At 41.9% G+C, this 18,567-nt stretch overlaps 1 protein-coding gene across 7 annotated transcripts in view; it reads right to left on the bottom strand.

Annotated features, from left to right (window-relative positions):
• The window catches only part of Ken (ken and barbie), a 35,017-nt gene that overhangs the window by 4,631 nt on the left and 11,819 nt on the right, over window positions 1-18,567 (bottom strand). For 2 of the 7 annotated variants that reach the window (XM_071779684.1, XM_071779682.1), the window contains exons 2-5: window positions 1,131-1,421; window positions 824-993; window positions 494-721; window positions 50-344 (exon numbers count right to left, since the gene is read on the bottom strand). In XM_071779684.1, coding sequence (XP_071635785.1) covers window positions 50-344; window positions 494-721; window positions 824-993; window positions 1,131-1,418 — 981 coding nt within the window. In that variant the 5' untranslated portion in view covers window positions 1,419-1,421. Of the gene's footprint in view, window positions 1-49; window positions 345-493; window positions 722-823; window positions 994-1,130; window positions 1,422-1,734; window positions 1,756-1,848; window positions 1,894-4,180; window positions 4,271-18,567 lie in introns of those variants that run through there. The other 5 variants (XM_071779681.1, XM_071779680.1, XM_071779679.1 and 2 more) reach the window with 5 other exon arrangements.

Here is an 18,567-nt window from a genome sequence, read left to right as displayed (position 1 = left end):
GGTTAATGTTTGAAATCTATTCTCGAGATAAACTATTGAAAAAACCAACCAGATATGGTGGTGCCGAAACGCTCAGGGGATGCGGCGCCTGTAACCTTCTTGGCGTTTCAAATCCAGGATTAAAGGGCACGAAGGCCGGATTTTGTGCGGGTGCATTGTGGAAGCCTGGCCTTCGCTTTCGATGAGGCGTCACGACGTACGCCTCCGCAGGTGGGATCGGTATCTCCTCGAGTTTTCTCTTCCCAGATTCTAAGCCTAACGCCAGCCGCGCCGCCAGCTGCCTCTTCCTCTCTTCAGCCTCCTCAAGAGATTCTCGCCTCTCAAATATCGGCTTTTCAGACCTACTACGATCAAACCAAGCCATCGTGAGGATTCTATTTCTCTCCGCTCCATCCCGGTTCTACCCCGGGTGTAGCTTATATAAAATAACTATAGACAGTTTTAGCTAGTGTGCCGTAACAATTATGCAATATAACGGTCAATGTTGTCTAACCTGTGTATTATATCGTGCGAGCTGTCGCTTGTGACGGAAGTGCCGGAATTGAGACTGAGATTAACAGGATCGGAACTATCCCTTCTTCTGGGAGGTTCTATGCTGCTCTCTCTGTTATCCGAGAGAAGACTTTCGCCTTCCACACCTTCCACATCCACTTCCGGTTCCTCTTCGCAGCCTTCCGTTTTGATTAGGACTGAGCAACAGTCCGCGGGATTATTGGACTGTCTGAAAAGCACAAGATTTTTAAAACATTTCGTCTAATTATTATTATTTTTTTTTTTTTTTTACTTTTGCAAACTCGGTAAACTACAAGATTTATCTACCTACCTGCCATCGTATTGGGATTCGTAACTGGAACTCTCCTGGCCTTCTGAGGGCTGCGGAGTTGATATTCTTTCGGGATCAGAGTTACTAGTTTGAGGTTGATTGGGCTCAAATAGCTCTGACTTAATCTGCAGAACCTCGAAGAGCTCCCTCAATGGTGTAAGCTCTGTCGACTGAACAAAATTACGTAAGATAAGATTCTTGCTCAGCGCACTTCAAATACTTGAAATATTTTCTGCACGCCAATGTTATGTTAATAAGCTTTTTCTTTCGAGATATATTTTGCTTACGTGTCTTAAAAAGTTCATACCGGTATCAATGCCTCTCCGTTATATAAAAACTCCAGTAAATGATTTAATTGTGCCTTTCGGACGCCTGATAAGTGAACCACATGATCCAGGGCAGGATTCCGAAGTAGACTAGCTAAGAGGGGACTGGCGGCTGCCAAAACGACGCGATGGGCCTTCACGACGGACCCATCGTCGCACGCCAGTGTCACGTCCACGTGACGGTCCCCGCTGTACCAGGCCCCGACCTCTGCGGCCAAGGTCGCTGGATGTTTCCCATAATGGAGCGTCAAGAGACCGTCAGAATACATCGTCTGAAATGAGAATGAAAAACATTAATATCCATGTTCGAATAGGTTTCTGGATTAATCGAAAATTTGCATCAATAATACATCATTCATAAGGAAAGAAATAGAGAACGACGAACAGATAAATAACGGGGCACTTTGATAATCTAATAAAAATTTCGTCAATAGTTTTTAAATTAACAAAAAATATTAAAATTTTATAAATTGTAAGTTAGACTTAGGTATATAATTACATTTTGTAAAAAAAAGATCTAAACAAATTTAAAAGGTTCCATTTTCATTACGAAAATGGCATTCGTAAATAAAAGGTAATAATGACCTGTGTGATACGTGATAGTAATCTTGATACATCTTTATCTTTTCAATAAATTAGATTGCACACACAATTGATTTATTGATAAATTTAAAAAATTTAGACTGTAGAAGTTATTACGGTAAGAAATTGTGTGATAAAAAAATGCATCCCGCGTCCTTAACCCAATAAGTAGTCTTTTGCCGCCTTGCGTGTTGCGATGACAGCTTCGTTACACTAATTTCCTCCTTTCGTGTCTTGGTTCTCTAAGAAACGGCGGAAGAGACACTGACGTGTCACAAGATCATGTTTCTCACGTTTCTCTTACATCTACGCAGCTCTCGGTTGACCATGTCAAACATGTTTAATGGTGCTGTATGCAATTATCTAGTTAGACGGTCTAAATCCTCTCACGCATTTATTTTATCCTCACATATATTTATTTATATCCATTTTGACTATCCTGTAGATTTACAAGAATGCAGGCATGAAAAAATTATCTTCTTATTAGATCATGAGGCTTAATTAATACGTCACATCGCATTAAATTTATATGATATAATATTTTCATAAATTGATTAATAATAGTGTAATACATAAGGATCAAGTAGAAACTCTCGAGTATTTTATGCGTATTCTTTCACTTAATGTATAATTAACTAAATTAATATTATATAATATAAATTATAATTATGCAATTATATGTGATGAAGATTTTCGAATGTGATTTATGTCCTGTATTACTAGACATTCCTTTGATTCTATTACTTATCAGAGAAATTATCTGTTTGCCGCAGAATCCGGTTCTATTGTTAGTATTTTCTCACCGAGTATCGATCAATCGAACGTAACTCGCGCCTAATTAGTATTTATTTCGGAAAACAATTGATGGATTGTTATTGCGACATAATCTTGTAATAACAGTCGTAAAAAAAAAAACATTTGACTAATACAATATCGAGAACGCAAGAAATATCTCATTCATCCGTGTCGAAGATTTGCAACAGTTTAACGCGGCCACGGCTAAGAATTGAGAATTAACGGCTGATCGAGCATTCCTTCAGTTTCTCAAGGGAAGCCGAGAGAAAGTTTCACATTATATTCTCAAAAGGAGCAAACGTATAACTAATATTATGAAACGAATTCCGCAATGTCAAACGTGTCTCAAGAATACAATCCGTTTAATGCTAAAAAATAAGCGCTTACCGGTTTGCCGCAAACTTTCATTTTTTGAAGTATTATCGAGATACATTTTTATCAACTTATCGATATATTCTTTAATTTAATATACAAACGAAACGTCAATTCTAGAAAAGCAATTCTTTATTATTGCTGATGGAAAGCAATAATTACACAAACTGTTAAAAACGGAATTTAGGACCTAAAGAATAAAGGATATCTTATTAAACACAGAAAAATTGATTTCTTTGGGTATAGCACTTTTCTTCCAATACAGATGATTTATGTGCATTTTGTATACATTTATACGATTTTCGTATATAAATTGAGATTCTTCTGGTCATTTGGCATATTAAAATAAGACCCATGAAAAGAAGTGAATACTTTACAAAGATAAATTTTATTCTGTCGTGAAATATGAAATATCTCGAGATGTGTAATTCAGGATTGTAGAGCGGCGAAGTAATGACGCGTAGTACGATCTAAGAGCATCTCGCATTCGCTACCGTGACCTTCAATCGATTGTTCGATCGAATTCGAAAGGAAAGGCCTTGGGTAAGAGTCACGAAGAAGGTGCTATGAATCTATATTGTGGAATTCTAAATCATCGAAAGTAGCTCGACGGGTTCCCGTCGAATTCGACATTATAAACATGCATGAAATAGATTCGTGGCTGAGCTATCGTTTATTTATTTTCAGATAACGTCTCATCGTAACGAATTCCTTTCGCATTAGACGTTCGCAAAGCGCCGCGGTTATATAACCGGAAAATTTATATCCATCTGTAACCGCGCTTGCATAAGAAAATCATTTCGTTGAAAACCTCGCGCGAGGTGGATCTCGGCGACGAAGAACGACATGTCACTCGCGCTTAAATCATTTGATTACCATATATCTCTATATTACGAAAGCGCAATGCCATAAATAAAAATGCAGGAAATAAAAGCAAAGGAAACACATCAAAACTTTTTCTTCCATTTCTTTCTCTTTTTCTTTCCTTTGCATTCAGATATACGTTCGTCTTTACGATCACGCGAAGTCGCGCGTTAATAAATTAAACAGAAGGACATCAATTTTTCTCGTAACGAGCTTTTCGCGTGCAAGCGTCGCGCCGCTATCTTGGCCCAAGAAGGCGATATCATGACAGATGATGTTCATCCGTAACAAGAAAAGTCGGGAACGATTTAAAACGATTTAAGAAAAAGCAGGTTCTTGGGGTAAGAGTTACAGTGCGGCGGCAAAGAGAGAAAGAGAGAGAGAGAGAAAGAAAGAGCGCACAGCCGTACACACTCACTCGCATGCGTAATAAACTCGTCGGCGCGATACTGAGAAAATCGCTAAATAAGGAAATCATTGCTGGACACTGCCGACGTTGCTGCCGCTGCTTCTGGCCGCTACTGGAAATGCTAGTAAGCAGCGGCTGAAGTTCAGGGTCAATCGGTACTGGCCGCGGGGGGGGCGAGGGCGGGGGGGGGGGAAGGGGCAGGCCGGATTACGTTCGCGCTTACGCGCTCACGTTCTTCTTTCTTCTTCTATTTGGGCCTTGAAGAGTTGCCGGGCAGGGTCTCGTGCCGCGCGTTACACGGACGTAATAGATGACTGGACGAAGTGTTGCCCACGAAGCCGAGAAACGCAATTGGAAACCGCTGAGCATGCCGTATTAAGTGTTCCAGCGACATCAATGCAAGTACGGCAACCGGTATTGTTCCGCCGAGCTTGGATTCCGATCGTAGATAGGCAACGGAAAGGTGGCGATTAGTCTTTCTCGACAATTGCACGAGAAATCGGAATCGCAATTTTCAAATTGCATCGACTTTAAGTACTGCAATCGCGCGTCATTCAAGACATCGAAAGATAAGATAAGAACCAAACGAGCTTTCTGCCTTTCCCTACATTTTTCGAGGCTTCATCGTTGTTTAAAAACACTCTATTTGCCCGATTATTCGTCAGGTCTGTGTAAGTGTAAGGAGTTAAATTCTATATCGAGAGAGAGTCCGTACTATCCGAAGCAGGAAGAATCAGAGTCGCGCGCTTTTACCGGTCAAGCTACGCTTTTCGTTCTCTGCGTGTGCTGTGCTGTGCTCTGCTGCGCCAAGAATAAAACTGCCTACTCCGAACCGAGTACCTCAGTACACGGTGTCGGTAAAATTCGCTTCACTTTAACGTCAGTTGATATTTCGTGCATGAAACAAATTTCCCTGCAAGGAATATATTAGTAGCAGATAAATATAATGCTATAAAAAAGGCATTAAATTGCGAGATATATTTTTAATTTAAAAGTCAATCGCTCCAAAAATAATACTTGATGACTTATGATAATATTTATTATATGGTGCATTATTACCCTGGAGTATTGCAATACTTGCGATAAATCTTAAATTATGCAATACAGTAAAAGAATATGTAGTTTCTTTTTAATTAATAATATAAATTTGAACAATTTTTTGTTACTTAATAAAAATTGCAAAATTTTTCTTGGACACGTGACGTCAAGCAGTTCTACCCTTTTTTTATTCTGTACAAGAGATTGTAATTTCATAATTTATCCAAATTAAGTACGATGTCTCTACTTTATTTTTATATATTTCATTATATTTCATGCTCCAAATGCAGTACACACTTACAAAATAAAAAATTTGGAAAATTAAAGAAGAGTAATTTAACTTTAATTAAATTTAGAAATATCGTTGTTAATTAAATTTGATGAAGATCAGATCATTTCTAACATTCCAATTCAAGTTTTAAAATTTGGAAGACAATCCAAACGGATTTTAAACAATGGTGTAGCTCCATTTCTTCATTACGCATGTCGAAAACTGACACCGCTCGTCGCGTTTCCATAATTATCCATGATGAAATCATTTGGAACCGAACCTGCAGCATGCTGGCAGTGACGAAAAGAGAAAAGTATCGCAACGTAAAACTGGAACCGCGAACGGTTCCTGAGGTCGGGACCTTAGATAAGAGGAGAAAGTCGATGAATTCGTAAATTCTACTGGCGTCGCCGTTCGCTTATCGCTGCCTATGTGCGCGAGCACGCATACACTCTCGCGCGCATACGTATGAATGTACTTTCGTCCGTAGCAATGATGTACACGTGCGCGCGAGGGCATACACACATACACACACACACAAAAGAGGCGACGATGCGCGGTACCACGTACACGCGAGCATTATAATCTCCTATCCGGATGGCGGACGTTACGATCTACCATTGAATCGAACAATGGCGAAACTGGGTTACGCAAATGTCGAGGCTGGAAATTAAAGCGCGAGACACCGAAGGGGGTTTAGCGGGAGGGAGAATACGCGTCGCGGCCGAGCGATGAAAAAGATCGTTGAAAAAAAAGCACGCTTAATCGTAGGAAACGAGCGGTTCGTTAAACTCGGTTGCAAAATTTTGCTAATGTACTATAGATAGATGTGAGCCCAGATACTACGCTGCATTTTTTTTACCTATGGATTCTCTAACCAACCTGAAATTGATATTTTCCTAATTTAGATATTAAATAATTAGGAACAGTTGAAATTAAAAGTATCTTATTTCAAATTAAGCCCTGTGGTTCCTAGTACCTCAAACGAATAATCAATTATTTTTCAATAATTTTCAAATGAATTATATTTTAACAGACTTTATTACACGACCGGATTATTACAAAGAATGGCAATATCCATTTATTTAAAAAATAATCGACTTAATTTGACTGTTTAAGAAATCCAAAGGGAGCGGTGTTAAAATGTCGTTTTGGTGTCATCGTTACTGACGAGCACGTCGCATCGTTTTATCACGTGCAGTCGATGTCGTCCCGACGCGTTATTTCATGGTTTTCGGAAATTGTAGGTTTGTACGGCTGTAAAAAATACTGAATCGTGACAACACTGATTAAGGTGAGGCCGCTCAAACCGCGCAAGCCGACCAGCACGGATTGAGCAACGCGGAGAGAGAGAGAGAGAAAGAGAGAACTCGTTACGGGACCTGTGTAATGGGGCCCAGGCGTTTCCGCTCCATTTTTTGTGAGCCCAATTACGTTTCGCCAGTCTGGATAGGCTGTGTTTCGCGGTCTCATTGTGCCGCGCTGGCCTCGCATACGCTCGCGTATATATACGCGTCGGGCCATCGGTATCCACTCGCTTGGAACGCCCGGCAATATCCCATGGAGAAGCGATTCCTCACCACAGAGTTGCTGTTAAGCCGATTACTCGGAATGAAGATTTTTGAAAGGATCGCGGGTGAGCAAGCGACATCGATCTTTCACGATACATTAAGCGGGCGACAAGCAGCTCGAGAAGCGTTTCTGCCCGTGAAGACTTTTACCGAAGAAATGAAGAACACAAAGAGACTTCGGATTAATGACGTTTATTGAGCAATGAAGACTCTCTTTCGCTTCTCTTTCATTTGTGTAATGAAATCCGCGCGTGCCTCTTTCGAGAAAAATTGCATGTCATTTAAAAAAAAAAACAGTCACGTACAAAGACGATAAGTCCGTCGTGCTCTTCTGCGTATCTTAACCATCATGAATAAGTAAAGATAAAAATTTTTCAAAATTCCTTTTCTTTTTACGAAGAGAAAAGTTCTTCTCTCCGCTGGCATCAGCCTTCATTTAAGAGCTGCCGCTGCGCGTCGCGGTAGCGCACAGTAGTAAAAACATCCGTTCGCGCCTATTTTCGACGTGGACTAGTTTTTGTTCGATTCGCGGACAGTCGTCGGACTTGGAAACGCGTCTATACGTTTCCGTCGTCCAAGAATAGCTTCGTGGTTCGCTGACTTCCCGTATCGCGGCCGCGCGCATTGTTTTATACACTTCGCGCGTATCTCTCGGGGAACGAAAACGCGCTCCGACCGGGGTTATGACACCCCGTGAAACCGTGGAAGGTGACTCACACCTTTCCTCGATTTCGAATTCGCCATTTTCCACCTGGTCTCTCACGCTCTCCCTCTTGCGCATCGCTCGTCCGTCGACTGTGACGTGCTCTCTCCGACATCCTCTCTCCTCCTCCTCTTCTCTACGCCGTTCTTCCTCGTTTCTAAAAGGTTCCTCTCGTCTTGTTTCTTCGCCCTTTCACAATTTACTTGAGTACCGAACGGACAACGACGGCGAGCCGTTGTCTTTCCTCTGTCCGGAAAGAGCGCGCCCTTCACCGGAAGTACCGGGCGTGTTCGTTGCGGTTTCCCGAAAATGTTACCGCGAGTCCTTCATCCTGACAAACGGGAGCCGACGAAAGGGATCGTTTATACAATTGTACGCAAATGTCTGCCGATCGTGTATCGTGCGCCGCGATCCGTGATTCATTCCCACACAACCATTACAGTTGATAGTATAATGTTCGGACGGGATAAACGGGAGCGGAGATGGAGCCGCAGTTACAGCCGCAAAGCTTGAATCAGTCTACGGGGTCCGGATTGTCATAGCGAAGCAGTAATTCATTTAACGTTTAATGTGTTCAATTTTCCTTTCGTGTCGTATTAACACGTAAGTGTACGCGTCACGGAAACTCACGGCGAGAAAAGAGTCGCTCGTAAAAAGTCACGAAGAGCCTCGGTCCCGGCGCCGCTGAACTCACAGAGCTCACGTTATTATCGTCGACGACGTTCCTATAGATCTAGATCCACATCCCCTTTCAAGAAACATCAAGAATCGTAATTTGGGAATTGCAACGCGATATCATCCCGTCCCCTTTCGCGACGCTAGTTATGATTAGATATGCGGAACTCGTCCGCGATGGACCAGCAGCCGACCGACCGACCCAGCACCGATCGGCCGTCGCCGTGGAGCGGGGTGCCTAAAATAACAACGCGGTCGAGGGCGGCGGTTAACTTGTTTTTCACACGGGGGAGCGACAAAAGTTCCCCGCGCGAGCGCTCGATCGACGCTCGGCCGAGTCACCGGATACATTTCGTTCAAGGCCAGAAAGTAAAAAGCCTTTTCAGCTGCACTTACGTACCGAGCTAGCCGAGTAGCTCTAACTGGTACGCGCGCTCATACACACGTCACTCGTCCGTCAGGTACACGCGATGCACGCGAACACGCGGCCACGGCCTTGTGTGAGCTCATGTGTGCACACGTGTAGTCGCGCTCGCATATTTGAGTGCATGCGTGTGTCTACGGCTGTGTGTGCATGCGAGCGCGAAGGCGTCCCTCTCGGTCTCTCGGCCCCCCGAAGCGAGTCCGCGAAGCAGCTAGTTACATGATCCATTCATTATATAAGAACAATCGCCTCCTCTAATAGACACGCTCCATCATTGTGGATCTGAAGGGCACGCTCGGTGTGCGCGTGCGTCGTGCTCTTCTGCGTGTTTCACGAGAAACGTCGGGGCACATACGCCGATCGGCGCGATGCTATACCAAAATCGGCGAAATTCAACAACGGCGTTCGTGGAAATCGCCAAGGTCGCCGTTGGTGGCCGTGGGAATCATCGTCCGTCCATCGCTCTGTCTGTCAATTCGTAATGACACTTGTATACGGTTTAAACGGCGCGATTTTTGTATTATTGACACCACGTCGGTCGGATATTTATGTAACGAGGAAACACATCTCGGGAGCTAGCGCGAAGCAACTAATCAGATTCGTATTCGAAATAATCAGCGACCTTCGGCACGCACGGAATGCATATTATAAATATTATTGCGCTTTACAGAAGCACCTTTTTGCATTATCTCGCTGATTATATATAGTATACTTGAAAACGTCTGGAGAGAAATAAAAATAATATTTCGGCGCAACGTTGGACGTCTATATGCAGAATATGGATGTAATCTTCTGAGCGTTGCATAATGAGATTGTACCGAAGATTCGACGAAAAAGCGGACGTATAAATCATAGTCGGTTGAGTATGCCGCTATCCTCGTAAAAGTCATCGAAAATTGACTATCGCGCGTATATTTCGTGATTAATAAATGGCGACGACTCATTCTCCTGAGAATCAATCCTAACTCGATCCACAATCTACCACAATCTTACAGCGCAAGCAACTTTCGATTTTTTTTTAAATTTATCCCCTTTTGCTGACTTCGTGTAATACCAGCATTACTCCCGTTTATTCTTTTACGCCGATTCCGCACGGCCCGCGCGAATAAGCACGAATGTGCTTGTGTGTATGTGTACGCGTGTATGTGAATCGGTCTTTATGCCATCAGCGTCTCCACACCGCCTTCTCTTACGTAACGCACGATCGTTTCTCTCAAATGAAACGACGTCGCCTCTCCTCCGCCGTGTAATCCAAAAGGGCACTCTTGTCCTGCGCTCGACGAGATCGCTGCCAACGATACTCACGGCCATCCATTTGGTATTTCAAAAGTAATTTAAATACCACGAACGACAGATAACATTTCGGTAACTTTTACGGCGTACCGAGAAAGCCTCGGAGAACAGTTGGGCGTCCCTTTCGATAGAAAATTATGAAGAGAATTTCTCGTATAATTAAAAGCACCATTTTATTAACATTGATTGTGATATCATTGATACCTTTTATATCAAACGACAGAGACTCAATGAAGATGGATATAAATGAAAATTAGTTAAACTTAAGTTGTTTGTGAAATACCTATTAAGAAAATATCCATCGCAAAATAGCATTTCTTTAGAAATATTTTTGTCAATTTCACAAGTTAAATATTTATCGCGCAGGATAAATAAAAACGTGTTCCGTGTAATATCTCCTCTGTCTTCATTCCCTCTTTTGACAGTATTAAAAAAATTATTAACTCGAGGCCGCGAAAAATACTCAACCGTTTCAAAGAATGACATAATACCGGTAAATTCTACTATTACAAATAAACATGCAGATTAGTTTCTCTCGCGCGTCTGTATCAACGAAATCTGAACTCAGCCTGAAATCATACCGGTTTCAATCCCTCCTGGGAGATGCTGCGTGCCCTTCGGACTCAACTTTTGTGAGATGTCGGCGATAACGCGCGCGCTTTCGTCGTGGCGAATTCGCGACTTTTGCACGTGGAGAAATAAAAGTGCACGTCGACGACGCGACGCGCCGGCTCGGATTACATAAACCGCGCCATAAAAAAAACCGAGTAATTTGATTACGTGCAAAGACTACGATACGCAGGTAAAACGCTCCTATACTATATCCGCGCAAATTGCCGGATAAGCGCGGCGCTCGCGTTCTCACAAATTGTAATTATCATCCTGCGAGAGGCATACTTTCGTCCGTCCGCCGCGCCGTGCCGCATCACGGTTACTACGAACTTACATTATTCCCCGAAGGTATTCTCGTCTCTGTATTCCCGCTGCAAAGCGGATAATCCCTCGCTTTTCTCTCATCAGAAGACCGTGTCATGCGCGCGAATGCATGTTTTACTCGAGCGTTTTGCACGAATCTTTTATGCGTTGAGCCAATAATTGCTATCTTGTAATGTCGTGAATAATTTCATCTCAAGTGATTTGATTCGCTCCTTAATTCCTCTGTGACATCAGAAAAGGCATAATTAACTGACTCATATAGATTACGTAAATTTCTCTTTATTGATTTTGCTTGAAAGAGTTTTGTTAATGAATCAGCCGGCTTAGTAACCAACAACAACAAAGCATTATCTCTTTGAGAGAAGAGGGGAAATCTTTCGAAAAGTCATCAGAAAATGCGGCCGCGCGCCGTTGCACAACGGCTAAAATTCTGTTCCTTTCTGATACGCGGACGTCATGTTTTCGCATTCGCGCCCACGCGGGCGACGTGAGAGTTGGAAATGGGAGTGACGGCGAGTCAGTCGCTCGCTGGAGATTCGGATGCGCTCAATGTCAAAGAGCGGGCTCGTCAACTGCAGCAGCAGCTTTTACTGCGCAGCGAGAGATGCACACGCGCCGCGCCTGCACGGGCACCTATACGGCCGCGGATTAGTCATCCGCGGCGATCCGATCTCGGGGCCCGTACCCGTACCGTATGCGCGATCGGCAACTATTATAACGGATGACCTTTCGCTACTTAGATCTACATACACCCACGACGTCCGAGTCGTATACGCGAGGGACACGCGTGCACGCGCGCGCGCGTTACGCAAGAACGATTCCCCGTGTCTCTCTCTCAGCATCCCTCTCTCACGCGCTTCCCGCTCTTCCTCTTTCCATTCGCTCGTTTTATTCCCCTTTCCGCGGTTCCCCTTCCTTCTTTTTCTCCTTCTTCCTCGTCGCCGCGCCGCGCCGCTATGCCGTTTCCCGTCTGACGAACGAGCAGCGTTCCGGATACGCGAAGGGCAAGCTCCGCGCGCGTCTAATTTATTTTATTGAAATGAAATCTCTCACCCAAATAGTGAAAATTCAATAGGTCGTGTTTCGAGATACTTGATAATTTTAATTCAGAAATTTTTACGGAAAGAAACGCGTGAGGTAACACTCGTTTCATTAATTTTAAGCTTTATTTTGACAGAAGCTACTCTAGATCTTCCGATAACGCATAATTCAGCCTGAAACTTACATAAATAGTGGCAATTCAAGAGCTATTAATACAGTTAATATTGCGCTTTATTAACATAAACGGTATCAATAAAGTATAGAATTATCAATTATCGTCCTTTTTTCCTAAGACAGTTGTCCATTCTATTCTACATCGAACACGTGTCGTTACGAGAACAATATTTATATAACTTTCCGACATCGCATTTACTGTTAACGATAAACATCGTTATTAACACGGCAGTCGGAGTGGCTTTTTAATGCAAATAGAAGAACTGCAAAAAAGAGCTGCACCGAAGCAACAGTGGAAATCGGAAGATGTAGATGAATTTTTTCCCGTCGCGCTGTACGAGCAACTTCTCACGCCGCATTTACATTCTCCACCTCGGGAACGCCTCGTGAGTGTTGTTTTAATACAGCTAAGATCGCCGCTTTTGGCATGGCCTTGCCGTAAGTGAGTCAGGCGGAAACAAGGTATGCCCGCGTGCGAGTGATGATCGTTTCGTGGTAAGTTGACTCTCGCTCGCTTTCGCATTTATTCTAATAACGCATCTCTATTCCGCGAAAAGTCGCAACTCGCAAGTTAACACTTGCGAGAAATCAGAAATCAGACGTCCGTCTAATCGACATAAAAGTTCCATTTATTTGAAAAATTAAGATTTAGATTTTTTGTTACATGACGATGAGAAACTATGATGTAAATGCACGGATTGTCTTTCACGGTTCCTTATAGAACTTAATCCAGCATATATCACATGAATGCGTGATACGGTGCACAACTCGGGGGTTAAAAGAGTACTGGAGGAGCAAAACCAGAAACCGTCGTTTTTCTCACTATCATAGCTATCGGTAATCACTATCGGTAATAACGAAGCTTTCGTTATTACCGATAAAAATCGATTTGTTGTTAATATTAATTTAATGTTGCTCAATTCTTTTTGATAATACCAATTTCATTGCGAATGACGATTTTGCGCTCGCTATCTTCTGCTCGGCATCGCCGGAAGCGCAAACGTAGGATACTTGTATAGAATTCCATATGATCGTTTATCGCGATAGCCGTCGCACTTTAATCGTAACGTGACTTTCATCTACATAGCTAATCAGGCAATTCTGTTATGCCGCGTGGCAGCCTTGGATAATTTCCTATTTCCATCGTTGCGCGGCGTTCTTCCTGTATACAGATCCGCCCAGTCGTCGTTGCAGAAGACACACATCGCGGATCAATCTCGATTAAAGAGTTGCCTGAGAGAATCGATAAAGCTCTGACCAGATCGGCGGGATGATCTAAGTCTTCGATTATCCGTTTGTTCATTCGCGCTCGATCGCTCGTGACGGGATCGTCGCGGCGGCGCGGCGGTTAGCAATGATTTCCGATCTGTTACGTGGACATTTTCAAACGTTGCACAACTTCATCTTTCGCGATCGGTCCTCTCCTCGACGTGCCTTCACTTTTCTAATGGGAGTAGAGCTGACTTCTTTAAAATTCTAACACAAAATACAGAAATCTAGATTATCCGGTCTCCGCTTTATTTGTGGATTTTAAAATCTATCATTTCTTCGCGAAAATTTTATCAAATAACGCAGTCATTTTTTTTTAGGGGTTACGTACCTTTTACAGGCCTTAAAACTATTAGTTTTTTTATAAATAAAAGAAGATCGATTTGTGTAGTAAAAAATCGCATTTTTCGCTACGAATTGCTGCCATTTTTCGAAAAATTATTATTTTCAAAATTGGCTATGACAAGCACTAATTTTCTTCATCCAGTTTAATGGAAATTTTTTTTATTTCACATGAAAGAGAGCGGAGGTATCTCTGGTACCGCAAACGCCGTTTTTACAAACACCGTTCGGGAAAATATCTTCCAGGACCTCAATTTTTGATATTTTTTATTGCAATTTTCAGGAGATATTCTCAAAAGACTACTTTACAAGATACGTATTTTCATTTTTTTTTAAATATAATTTTCTACAATAAAAATTCATTAATTTCGATCTAGTTTTACCTAGTTTCAGATCTGTCAAACGTGTGTAACCTCTTAACATATTGAAGGTAACTTCTGTCAGCTTTATAAAGACGTTAGATAAGCGAAGGCGAGAAAAGTGCATTCTGTTATGAACGCATCACCACACCCGTTTGTCATACATATATAATTTTTTCAAATTGCGCGCAAATTTAACAAGATTGCATACACGCTGCATAATTAATTCGCGGTAATGTTTAAACGTAGTTAGAATATTAACATGCCAATTATACCTCAACGAGATATTATCATTCTATAATTTGCATCCCGTTACACCGAAGAAATCCCGGATGAACCATCTACGAACGTGATTATTCGCAATATATAGGCTCCCAGGCATAATCGGCATAAATAATCATTTCTCACACGTGGAGAGATATCCTGCAAAAAAATGAAATCTTAAAATTCTTTATATTCCTTACACCCCGAAATCCGTTTCAGGAAATCATTTCGCGATGCCGTTCCCAGAAAATTCGTCGTTGGCGAATTCCCCCGCGCCGATATTTCCCTTTTATCGCAAAATTCAACTGCAACGTGGAAGTACTGCATCGGCAAAACAACGGCGCATAACGTCCACTGGAACGGTATGCCACACGATACTTTTACGCCCGTCCGCACACACCGCGCGCTGGACACTTACGTAATCGCAATGATCTCACATCGTGGGTGGAGACTTGTCGTTAAACGTGCGCGCTTCTCGCCGCGCTCGCGTTCTATTCGCGCGCGAGTATGCGAACGCACCGCGTCCACGATCCGAAAGTGCGTGCCACCGAAGATTTTTTATTTATGTATTTCCGAGAGAGAGAGAGAGAGAGAGAGAGAGAGAGAGAGAGAGAGAGAGAGAGAGAGCTGTGCCATGCGACCCAAAGAGCAGTAGCAGAATTTGCGATTCGAGTCTTCTTTATAAACCAGAGAGCACATGTCTCCAATTTAATAAAGCTTGAAGAATTGCAAATGACAGATATATATACCAATATAATACTGTATACTAAATATTGAGAAAAAAGTTAGTGTTTTAAATTTCTATTTTTATTACTCATTGTGAGAGCTCCGTTTTGTATTGATCCTACGTAATCCCATAAAATTTTAATTTATAATTATGGATGCGCTTCACTTTCAGCCGTGAATAAAGTGAATAAAGAAACTAATCGCGTATTCGAAGATGAGAACTGACCCAAAAGAGTCGATTCTTAGTCATTTTTCTTTATTTTGTTTAAACGCAGATAATTGGATCTCACGTGTGATACATAAGTATAGCGAAAAATATTGTTATTAAATTGTTGTTGAAAAGTCTAGTTCTCAGAATTGAAAGTTGGGTGTGAATTATTTTTAACGCAACATTGGCCAGTCAATCAGGATATCATAGTTATGCATTTGAATTGTTAATGCGTATTCAAATAAATTTGTGCTTTCCTTGAAATGCGAAAATAATTATAAATTTAAATTCCGAATAGTGCAAATAATCATATATTTTACTTATGTATAAGTCACCGGCAAATTCATAATATCGTCGTCTTAACGTGAAATTATTGAACGTCGAATTCTTTTATTGTGATTATCATAAAAATGATTTCATCTTCTGCATATTTATCATGAATTACGTATTATAAATAACGGATTATTTCAATAATTAACAAATTAAATATATATGTCAATTTAGGCTTATTTTTCGGCTAATCGCCCATAAAAGCTTTTCGCAATGACCGTGAGAGATGGACGACTTAACGAAAAACGAAATGAAAATTCTTTATCTGGGTCGGCCATTCCGCGGCGCGACGTAACAAGCTCCGGGGATGATTAGCATGTCACAAGAGCGAGACGACGATTGCGAGATCGTTTAAGAGTAACAATGGCGAAGGAGAAATTACGTTGGCAGTTAGGTGTACACGCCGAGCGCCGTGCTGTACGTAAGCGTACACGTAAGCAAGAAAGTCCGCCTTCGCGACTCGGATGTGCGGGTGAAAACGCGCGAGGAAGTCGAGGAAACCGTGGAGATTACCGGCGCGGCGACACAAACGAGTCATTTTTGTTTCATAATTCGAGCGCGCGGATTTGTTTCACAGAAGGCAGCGCGCGCGAACGCAAGTTTCTCTCTCACGGACTCTTGAAAGTAGAATGCCAAACCAAACGGATTTCTTAATGCATTTAATTTTAATGGCTACGGCGATATCGTAGCTATTAAATAGTAACGATAGAATCGCATTCACAGCAAATTATGATCGTATAATTATGTTACAAAGCGCTTTCTTCTTTTTCCTCCGGCAATTTTACCAAAATATTTTCACAATAACAGATATTATTATAGATAAAAGCGGATATTAGTATACAATTTGCAATAACATATGGTTTTTACCCGTTGCCTAATTTAAACACTGATTGCAACTAAAACGTATTATTGCAAAGCGGAAATGTGGTTAAACTAAAAGCAAAAGTTCATGAAGATAAGCGTAGAACATTAAAATGCTAATTATTCCGATTGTTCATATCTTCATTAATACTGATCTAAATGCATGCGATATATTTGATTCAACGACTAAATATTCCTATCAAGGTTCGTTCAAGGTTTAATTAGCACTGTCATTTCAATAGTGCGATGCAAATTAACGCTTTACGTAACAAAACGATATTGACGGTAAAAAAAATATTGATTTCAACCGATTTCAATAATAATTTGACTTACAAAACAATAAAATATGCAATATTATAAAAGATTGCTAGAATAATGTGAAAATAACAACATAAAATAAAATCCACGAAAAAAAAACGATTGCATCGCATTGCACTTTAACAATATTATTATTTACTTATCATTTTCCTCTCCTCGATTTTGCTCGCTTATTTAATTATATCGATTATTTTCTATGTAATAACGCCATGCGATTCGTCCTTTTTGGTGACTTTTTGGATATACGTATAAATGTATATGTGAGATATTTTCGTCACCAACTATATTTATGCGCTCGTAATGAAACGTATTGAAACGATAAACGTCGAGGCGTATCAGCAAAGAGCGTACACCATGTTAACTGGCAGCACGCCGCGTGAACTCTTTCTCTGCTCCCAAATTAGGACACTTTCACTGTCGCACGAAAGGCTCGACCCCTCGCCCGGCCGTATTTCATGCGATATACACAATAGAAACGTATAACATCTGAGTCGCAAGTCGTTACTTCGAAATTACAGTCCTTCCCGATGCTCATCGCCCCAGTACGTCATACGTACGTTACGAACACAATGTACCGTACAAAGATCGTAACGAGAGAATACAATTTCGAGGATGTGCGGTCTGCGTCCCTTCATTACCGAATATTTAATCTTTAATTTCCGAATCGCCCACTCGAAATTATAGACAGAACAATGAATAGAGTCGAAGAGACAAGTTAGTGTAATCGTAATCGGCCGAATACGGAAACGCGACAGTTTTTGAGAGTCCCGTTCTACAGATACGCGCTCTATGGGTTTAAAGCAAGACAAAAACGAATGAAGTTATAAGGCGCGATTGAGTTAATTGCCGCGTATAAGTAGAGAATAATTTTTCACGCGAAACTCATAATGCGAGCGAGATTACGACTGCCGCTTAGAGAAAACTCCGATAGTGAACTGCTGCGGCCCGGTAACTATACGACGTGCGCGTTACGAACGCGCCGAGTAATAGCGTGTTTATTTTCTTAACGGCTATAGGCGCATCTTTTTTAGGATCTCGTAAGCAATGCCCCCTTAAAGGCATACATCAATTCGCTCGCTCGTTACTAGCCTATCCATGTTGGAACCATTACGCGCGTGCTACGTAATAACCTTCATAAAGGTTTTCCGCGCGCAGAGACGTGCTCCTACAAGACTCTCTTAAGTCTAAGAAAACGTATTACGGGCCGGGAGGTACATTAGTCTATCTCGCTGCTTGATCTTATTCGCCGAAATACTTCCGCAATTTTTTTCATCAGATAATTGCAAAGAGTGGAATTGGCATTTATCAAATGATTGAAAGATACCATATAATGTATCTTTGATATTCTCATCGCTTCTCGCAGAGGAATGAATCTCTTTAAGGAAAGAAGCGCGAAGAAACCCGGGAGAAAGCCGATGAATTTTTCCACCCGTTAGGTACTCACATCGGATCGAGCGGGAGGCCCCGGCCCCGTACCTCCTCGCTACCGTTTCTTCAATAATACAATCCTTTTTTCTGCGTCGCGTACGGGTACGTTACATGGAGGCGTGTAACAAGCAGGCAGGCAGGCGGCGGCGCGGCGGCGGCGGCAGC

The sequence above is a fragment of the Temnothorax longispinosus genome, chromosome 5 (assembly GCF_030848805.1).
Source record: "Temnothorax longispinosus isolate EJ_2023e chromosome 5, Tlon_JGU_v1, whole genome shotgun sequence".
NCBI classification, from domain to species: domain Eukaryota; kingdom Metazoa; phylum Arthropoda; class Insecta; order Hymenoptera; family Formicidae; genus Temnothorax; species Temnothorax longispinosus.
This window is presented reverse-complemented; position numbering and strand designations above follow the sequence as displayed.